Consider the following 8864-nt stretch of genomic DNA (forward strand, 5'->3'; position numbering starts at 1 on the left):
AAATTATCCAAAAGTGTAATAGAAAATACATATGATATGTTTCCTTCACATTCATAATACATTTTCAGCATGTTGGGCTCTGACTCGTAGCATCTTTATATCTAAATACCGACATGGTGAAGCTGAGCTGGAAACAGACTGAAGAACAGCAGCTCCAGCTCTGATCCTGACTGATCTTTCCTCACTAAATCCTCTGGTTTTTAATTAACTCTAATGAGCTCTCTCTCATTAGAAAACAGCATGAAATCGTTAGCTGCTACACTAACAATCAGCGGTTATTTCCCGGTTGTTTAGAAGCGAATTTCTGGCTGCAAAGTCAAGTAATTCTGATCTTTCATCCTTACCTGGGGGAGGTAATGCCAATGAATCCAGTTTGTTTCGTAAAACGGTTGAAACAAGTCCACACAGCACAGGACTTAAGGAGCTCCGATCGCCCTGCTGCCACATAGAAGATGGCGGACGCCTTTACGTACGACCCAGCGCTCCATGAGGGGTCAACGTATTGATGTCTATGAGTACACCTCGCTGCAGCAAACAGAAAGGGGCGGGGACGGACCACTGTCAGTCATTGCAATCCGGAAGAGAAGGGGGCGCCATTTCCTACACTTCCGTTTTAATTTTCTTTTGAAATCTGTGATATATTTTCACCTTTAGGAAGGAGTTTCACTCTCAGAATGTATTTGAACTTCTCTCTTTTATTTACTTCACGGCAGCTCACAGTTTTTAGCAAATTCTGTAGCTTTCGGTGTACTTCTAAATCTGCTCCTTAGTCGCATCTTTTCGGGCCTGCTACTGCCTCTAGTGGCGTGGGGGTGGTAACACAACCAATATAATTACATTACTAAATCAGAATACCACAAAGTCTTTATTATTTACTATTAATTCTGGCATTATTGGCATTATAAAACAACATATTTTTTCATTTTCTTAAGGATGTAGAGCTAATTAAATGACAAGCAATACCTTTATGCATTATAAATAATTTCTATATATCCAAAACAAAAGAAATAAGGAGACATGAAAAACAACATGATCAGCTATAATAAAAATACCATTTGTAATGTATACGTAAGAAATTTAATTGAGCAAAAGTCAATAACAAACAAATGAATTACAGAAGAATAACAATCCAGGTTGTTACAACCAGGGTTGTTAAACAGATATAAGCAAAAATTATTATTTTTTTGTTTTTACAGTGCCATGTATATTATTGAGACTTTTTATTGTAGAGTCTTATATATATATTAAAAAATAAGATGAAACTACTTAATCTATCAACGAGAAAATTTTCCTTTGACTCTAAAACGATAAATCATATTCATGAATCACATTATTACACGGCCCATCTGTGGGGACGATACAAAAAAAGCAGCCTGCAGAAACTTTATGTGTCATACAATGATGGCATGAGGCTACTACTCAAACTGCCTAGATGGAGTAGTGCTAGCCCTATATTTGTATATAATGCATTTGACTGCAGACGTTCCATTGTAATATTAGAATTATGTGACAATTTGAGAAGCCTCAGCTTCAGATAACCCTTCACCGTGTCCAAGTTCATCATGGATTTTTTTCCCAAGATAAATCTTTGACATTAAAAAACGTTGTAGCTGCCTTTACTATGATTTTTATTTTCTCAGTTTTAGTTCTTGCTTGTTCTGAGTAATTTATGTTATATGCAAGAACAGAAATACATTTTTCTAATGTAATATTACATTGGTTATTGTCTGCCTCTCTTTTCCTTTCATAAGTTGTTTTTGGACCACTATCATCAAAGGTGTAACTTTGTGTTACAAGTTGGTGGGGACGAAGAGGAGCAGGAGCAGTAACTTATTAACGTGGTAATAAGTTACTGGAAGGCCTTTTCTTTTCTAATGCCAAGATTAAAGCCAAAACTTACATGTGAATGCCAGACAGTCTTATTCAATAAATTATTATATGATGTGTCTTTATTATAGCAAATAATAAAGATACAAAACCTTTTTTGGGTCTGGTTGGGGCAGTTGGTGAGTAGAGTGACCATCGATATTACTGGATTCTATAAAATGCAGCTTAAAGCCGAGATGCTGATGTCTGGATATGTAAAATATATATTCTCTCTGCTAATAAATCTATAGTTTGGTTTCTGTCAGTTCTAGAAACAAGAGAGAACAAAGCGAATGTCTCTTTATAATGGCCCCTTATTTAATGTTACTTAATAGGAACCATGATTTAAAATTTAACAAACTTTGGCTCCTATATGCTTTATGAAATATTTCATCCTATTTTATGATTGCTCTAAATATTGCCATGTTCTACGAACAAACGATGCAATTTGTCCAGGGGAAAAATGTAGAAAAACGGGTGGTTACATTTTTTTTCTCAGTTTGTCAGCTTAACGTCACACGCAGACTCGTTGCCATAGCAACCAATAAACAACAGCCCCAAGCGCAGAGTAAAGATTACGTTCAAGTGCATCAGGAATTAACACAAAAAAAACTCACAAAAACGGACGTACAAACGCCAAACAAAACATTCTGTCTGTTGCAGATTTATGTTTCTGAATTTCCATTTTGCGATCATTAGGAAGTGATCGCCTGAACACTAGCAGTGGTTGATTAGCCATCTTAAATACCTGCACTTCTGATTATATGTCACAAAATGCATGTGGGTCGCCTTATTTTTGTGTTAATTGACCCGAAATACTCCGAACTGCCCAGCCAGAGTACATGTTAAGGTGATAAAAGTTAAGCTAGCATAACTAACCTACTCTCCACTTTCTTTATATATATTTTTTAATTAAAGCTTTTTACTGACCTGTGAAATGTGATCCCTTTGGACCTTGTTATCTTGCTATCGTAGTGTTGACAATATCAAAACTTTGCGTCCCCTTCTCAGATTCTTTGCTTGATTGTGTCATTTCCCCGACCACCGATATTCCTGACTGAATGCAAAGTAACAGCGCATGTGGCGCACTGCCACGACGCGCACAGTAAGTCACGTGATGTCCAGTGCACTAGGTCGCTGAGCGGACCCGCCATTTACGTTTTACAAAGGAATTTTAAAAAGTATAACCTGTCTGTTAATGCTTTGAATACAACGAGTTACATAGATGCAAGCACATAAAGAAAAAAAAGGTGCAGGAAATATTGGTGGGGACTGTTCCCTTCATGCCACAGTTGGTGGGGACATGTCCACACCAGTCCTTCAGGAAGTTACACCTATGACTATCATTATTTTTTCACCTCTTTTACTGCTTCAGCGTACATAATTCTCTTAACAGTTTTAACATTTTGAATTTCAGCTGCCTCTTTTCTTACCACATATCCTGCATATGCTGCAGTATGACTTCCTCCACACTTACAACATTGAACAGGATTATTTCCACACTCACCATGAGGATGTTCACCTCCACGTCTACCACATCTCTGTTTCCCTTTACAAACGTTCTCAGTATGTCCATATCTTTGACATCTGAGAGGTGGTGGAATATCAGTTCTTACATTAAAGCTCATGTGACCAATCATCACCTTATCAGGCAGAACTCTATCCTTGAAATCCAGTAGTACAGATGTACTGTCCATCTTCTCCCCACTCCTAAAAACCTGTAATCGTTTGATGCCTGTAATCTCTCCTCCTTTCATTATTTTCTTTTCCCTCCCCCTGGAGATGGGGCACAATGGCGAGCACCTGGTGGCCGGGCTTTTACCCATGGAGCCCGACCGGTCTCAACCCGAAGAAGAAACATGGGTCCCCCTTCCCATGGGCCCACCATCCGTGAAAGGGTATAAGGGGTTGGGTGCAGTGTGTGATGGGTGGTGGCTGAGGGAGGGGACCCTGGTGGTCTGATCCTCGGCTCCAGAAGCTCTTGGGACGTGGAACATCACCTCACTGGTGGGGAAGGAGCCGGAGCTGGTGTGTGAGGCTGAGAGGTTCCGGCTAGAAATAGTCGGTCTCGACTCGACGCATGGCTCTGGTTCTGGAACCAGTCTCCTTGAGAGGGCCAAGTGAGCGAAGACTCAGGATAAATTAAGCAGCTGGGATAAAGCACAATATTTTGACTAGTCTCTTTCCCACTCTGATATCAGGTCTCTTTGGTACCTCTACCACAAAATAGAAACAAAGAGGGAAAGTAACAATGTCCACCAGATTGCAAATCTTTTAAAATTTTACCTGTCAAAAGTTTTTAGTTTAAAATGAATCACAATTGCTCCTCTCCTAAACTTATTTAACAAATTTGAATATATTAAAAAAAAATTTAAAAAAAAGAAAAAATATAAAACTTTTTCACAGGAAAACATATTTTTGTATTTAATATCATTGTTTGTCTCCTATGTATATGTGTATTCTTAAGGCTATAAGTTTATTATTTTATGGTCTCAGAAAACTGACACTAGAACCATGTTAACTGCTTTACTTGATTAAAGACATGAAAACTCCAGTTTAAAATCTCAAAATGAATTTTCCATGTTAGTTAAATGTAATCTAAAAATTCCACACAAATAAACCTTTCATAAGCAATATGCACAATTCTTGGTTCTTGTACAGCTTTTATACTTTGTCGTGTGTGGGAGGAAGAGAGAGATTAATGATGATGATGTGTGTGACGTCATGGTGTTTCTATCACCGCCATCTGCATCTTATAGTAGGCAAACACCAGCCAGGGTTTGTGTTAATTTCATATCTTGGAAGCTTGAAAGCAAACTTATTGAACACTTTTACCTCTGACTTCTTTTCCTCTTGTATTGGCATACCACTTACAAAATGTGCAGGTGAATTACGAAAACTGAGTTCTAGATAAGTGCTATTTAAAGTATGAGACCAGTCGACTTATTGTTTAGATTTTACCACATCTACTTTGTAAAAATACGTTTTAAGCATTTTAAACAATAATGAATTATTTTCATATAATGTAGCTCATGTAAAACAATATTTGATCAAAATTTATATAAAAGTGTCCTCATAAATCTCATAAAACCTCTGGACTGGTTTAAAGTTAATGAAGTTTTAATCTTCTGTGGAAGAAACATAAAATTCAGATCTATACAACAAAGCTAGATTAAAGGAATGGAAATGAAAATATGTGCCTAATATGTAGAGGACATCTGGAGGAACCAGGTATGGTGCTTTTACACATTCAAATTAAAAGATAACATGTGCATTACAAGAGTTAAAGTTAGGTACAGTAGATACTGTAAGTGGCAAAAACATAATAATACATAAGAACATTTGAATTCTTTTACAGCTTTTGTTTTTTTCCTATTGCATGGCAAAATCATCAGTTGCTCATCTGGCCACCCTTTTGCTAACTTTCTGGGGGAAACTACTGAAAACATTCAAAGATTCATGTGTAACTTCTGTATTCTGTATTATAGTAATACTCAAATTTTATGTAGCCAGTCTTGAAATCATAATCTGTTCAGTTGCTTCTCGAGGATCCCACATCACTAAGAACAGGCACCAGTGGTGACCCACATCTTTAATTTTAACAAAAACACATTGATTTCAATGCACCTCAAAGAGTTGGGTGCAAAGTTCTGTGTAAAAACTTACATACATAATAATTTAAATGAAACTACAAACAGCTCTGAGTCTGTTGTTGCACACTTTCACTGACCCTTTTAACACCTGAGCAGAAGATGTTTGTGTGTTTAGACACTAATGACATTAAACTTGTCACCACCAATGATTTACCATGTGTGTGTGTGTGTGTGTGTGTGTGTGTGTGTGTGCGCGCGTGCGCGAGCGCGTATGTGTGTGTGTCAGCACGGACTCTGGCCTGCGTGAGCATCTGCTGTAGTCTCAGTCATACAGTACACTCCATTATCCCCTGGCAGAGTGTGTGTGTCAGCCCTGCAGCTGCTACATTAGGGTGATGTGATTAATCATCAATTCAGCTAAGGAACTGCCCTCTCCAGCTGTACAGCTATCAGCCTGTGTCAGGGTTTGCATTTACTCAAAGGTCAGCTTGTAGCTCAGCCAAGAAGGAGATATTCACCTGAAGAAGAGAGAGTTTAAAGGTTCAAAGTTTACATACTGCTTGTAACTTTTTTTAATCTTAATTCTGCATGTGTAAAGCTTGAACCCAGGAGGTGCACTAACAGGGGCCAAAAGAAAACATTTCTGTCATATTTGTAATTGTTGAAACTACTGAGGATGCCTAATTTCACCATCAACTTCTACGCCCGGTCCCAGTCCTTCAGCATCTCCGATATTATTGTCATTGCAACATATTTTCTCCTGAACCTCGCTGTTGGAATCTGGGTAAGAGTCATTCTTAGTTGATTATGCTCCTATGTTTTGTTAATATCACACACTGTCCACAAAAATTGTTGTTTCTGTCAGTCATCATGCAGGGTGAGCAGAAATACTCTGAGTGGATATTTTCTGGCTGGAAGGGACATGGCCTGGTGGCCGGTGAGTTTGTCTCTGAGATCCTTTTTGATTATTATTTTAACAAAGATTATTCCTATTTTCAATTTGGAAAAATTGATACACTTTTATATCAGCATGCTGGCACATATGTGTTCAATGGTGATTTTTGTATTAGTTTGATAAAGTCTTGGATTTTATTTTGGAACATAACTTAGCTGAACAGTTAACAGTTTAGTTCATCCACAATAGAAGGTTTGTCAGCATCATGGGTCTTTTTAGGGTCATGCAGCAGATTTAAAATTAGCATGCTAACTTTGAACATAAGGTTGTGATTTGATGGCCAGATAACTGCTGAATTCAGCAGAAAACCAGATTTCACCAAAGAGCTCCTCTATGGACATCATTTTTGCCCAGTCTGAGGCTTATCTCGAACACTGACCTTACCTGAGACATGAAATTTGCTGTTGTTCTGTGTCATTTCTTTAATCTGTGGATAACGCTTCTCACTGTGGTTGGGTGAGTCCTGAATCTCATGGTGCTGATTCTGTGGTGGAGAATTTGTGCAAATGGAAAGTAAAAAGACCTAGGTTGCTCTTTTCTAAATTAAGCAGTCTATCATTACAAATACTAGTGAAAGACGGACACTACCCCTACAAATTGCTTAATCATGCAAAGTTATGTTATTTGGTTTTGGAAAAACACCAGTCTTTGTGCCACCAAAAGGTTTTCTTTATCAGGAAAAAAACCATGTTATCAAGGCTAATTAAGTTTATTTGAACAATGTATTTCAGCAATTAAATATAAAACATCAGACAAATATTACAATGCAGCGTTATAATAAAGAAATAATGGAAATTTGGAATATAGAATATAAATCTATATCAGTTATATCTATAATAACTGTTCCAGTTATTAGGAATTGAATGCAACTCTAATAAAATTAGTTTTTAGTCTTCATTTAAAAGAACTATCTATGCTCAACTCATTCAACTCAGGTTAAAAACCGTTCCACTCCAAAGATGTTTGGGCATAGAACATAACGAGCATCAAACTGTCTAGTTAATTAGTTATTTATTTACACAATAAAAAATACCAACACCCAACAGATCCACCAGGAAATAACTGAAAAGTGCTGGTGAGTCAGGCAAAGCTCAAAGGGTTTTTTTTATAAATCCTAACACAGAAGTATTAACTTACTTATTAAGCACATAGGAGACATTAGTTTAACCTGTAGCTACACTGCCCTGCTCTGGCAGGTCTTGTGTGAAATTCTGTCCCTCTGTGAAATTTTACCGAGAAATCAATCAGAAGCACCGTGAAAATGAACAGGAGAGCTCTTGTATGAAATTCTGTTCCCTTGTGAAAATCTGTTCCCCTAGTGTCAGGAGCGCGCATTGCAGCCAGAGAGGCAGATCTGACCATTTTTAAGTCGCTTCTGATCGATTTCTAGGTAAAAAGAACTCATAAAATCATGTCAAGGTTGTAACATTCAGTTTTAATCAGCTGATGTTTAAAAAAGACGCAATAACAAAATTGTAAAATAAATTAAAAAACGAGGTCTTGTGTGGACGTCTTCTTACCCTCTTTTGTGTTGTTTTTTCATTGCCAAGAGAATCAGTCTTTTTCCTACTTTTGTCACTCAAGCCTGACAAAAAGTAAGTCACCAAACACAGTTTTCCAACACATTGCGTGAATTTATAATACTATCATACATAACAGTCATTGAGAATTTGGAAATGGTTGCTCTTTATTTGCCAAAACAATGAGGAGTACGGGGATATTTCAGCTACCAAATAATCTGTTCCCCTTCCATCTCATAGGAACAAATTAATTTACCAACAAGTCTTTAACTGTGCTTATTCCTCTAATAATCAACAATAAATCTTGCAAGTTTGAAAACATTTGCTAAATTTTTGCCAAAGTTATGAGGAGGGACCCACATATTTTAGCTGTCTCAAATAACCTATTCTTTGTAGGAGGAACAGATTATTTCAGGTGGCTAAAATATTTGGTTCCCCCCTCATAACTCTGGCAAATAAACAGCAAATTTTACAAAAACTAACAGGACTTATTCTTGATGATGAGAGGAATAAACACAGTCAAAGACTTGCTGGTAAATTAATTTGTTCCTATGTTAGAGGGTGGACAGAGCATTTCAGGCAGCTAAAATAACATATATGTTATGGAGGACCAAAACCGTCATAATAAGAAATAAAAGAATAAATATATAAATAACAGAATAAATATGTATCCGACATATATAAATAAAAGAATAAATATATAAATAAAAGGATAAATATATATCCGACATAATAAGAAATAAAAGAAGAAATATATATCCGACATAATAAGAAATAAAAGAAGTACCGACTGCAGTGAAGTTAGTTTTGAGTATCCGAGCAGGCGCTGTTTAACTCAAGGTTGATCCGATTTATGAACGCTAATTTCGGCCAACCGTTCTCTAGCTCCCTCCTCAAGCGCTCGGAGGTTCACTTCACTGCAGTCGGTAA

The 8864-nt window shown here is 37.0% G+C and overlaps 1 protein-coding gene across 2 annotated transcripts in view; it reads left to right on the top strand.

Moving 5' to 3' along the window:
• Nucleotides 1-4985: 4985 nt before the first annotated feature.
• Nucleotides 4986-8864, top strand: part of LOC107834558 (sodium/glucose cotransporter 5) — a 24015-nt gene continuing 20136 nt past the window's right edge. For both annotated transcript variants that reach the window (XM_016666120.1, XM_016666121.1), the window contains exons 1-2: nucleotides 4986-6243; nucleotides 6325-6396. In XM_016666120.1, the coding sequence (XP_016521606.1) occupies nucleotides 6136-6243; nucleotides 6325-6396 (180 nt within the window). In that variant the 5' untranslated portion in view covers nucleotides 4986-6135. The remainder of the gene's footprint in view (nucleotides 6244-6324; nucleotides 6397-8864) is intronic.

Source organism: Poecilia formosa, unplaced genomic scaffold (genome assembly GCF_000485575.1).
Source record: "Poecilia formosa unplaced genomic scaffold, Poecilia_formosa-5.1.2 Scaffold662, whole genome shotgun sequence".
In the NCBI taxonomy this organism is placed as follows: domain Eukaryota; kingdom Metazoa; phylum Chordata; class Actinopteri; order Cyprinodontiformes; family Poeciliidae; genus Poecilia; species Poecilia formosa.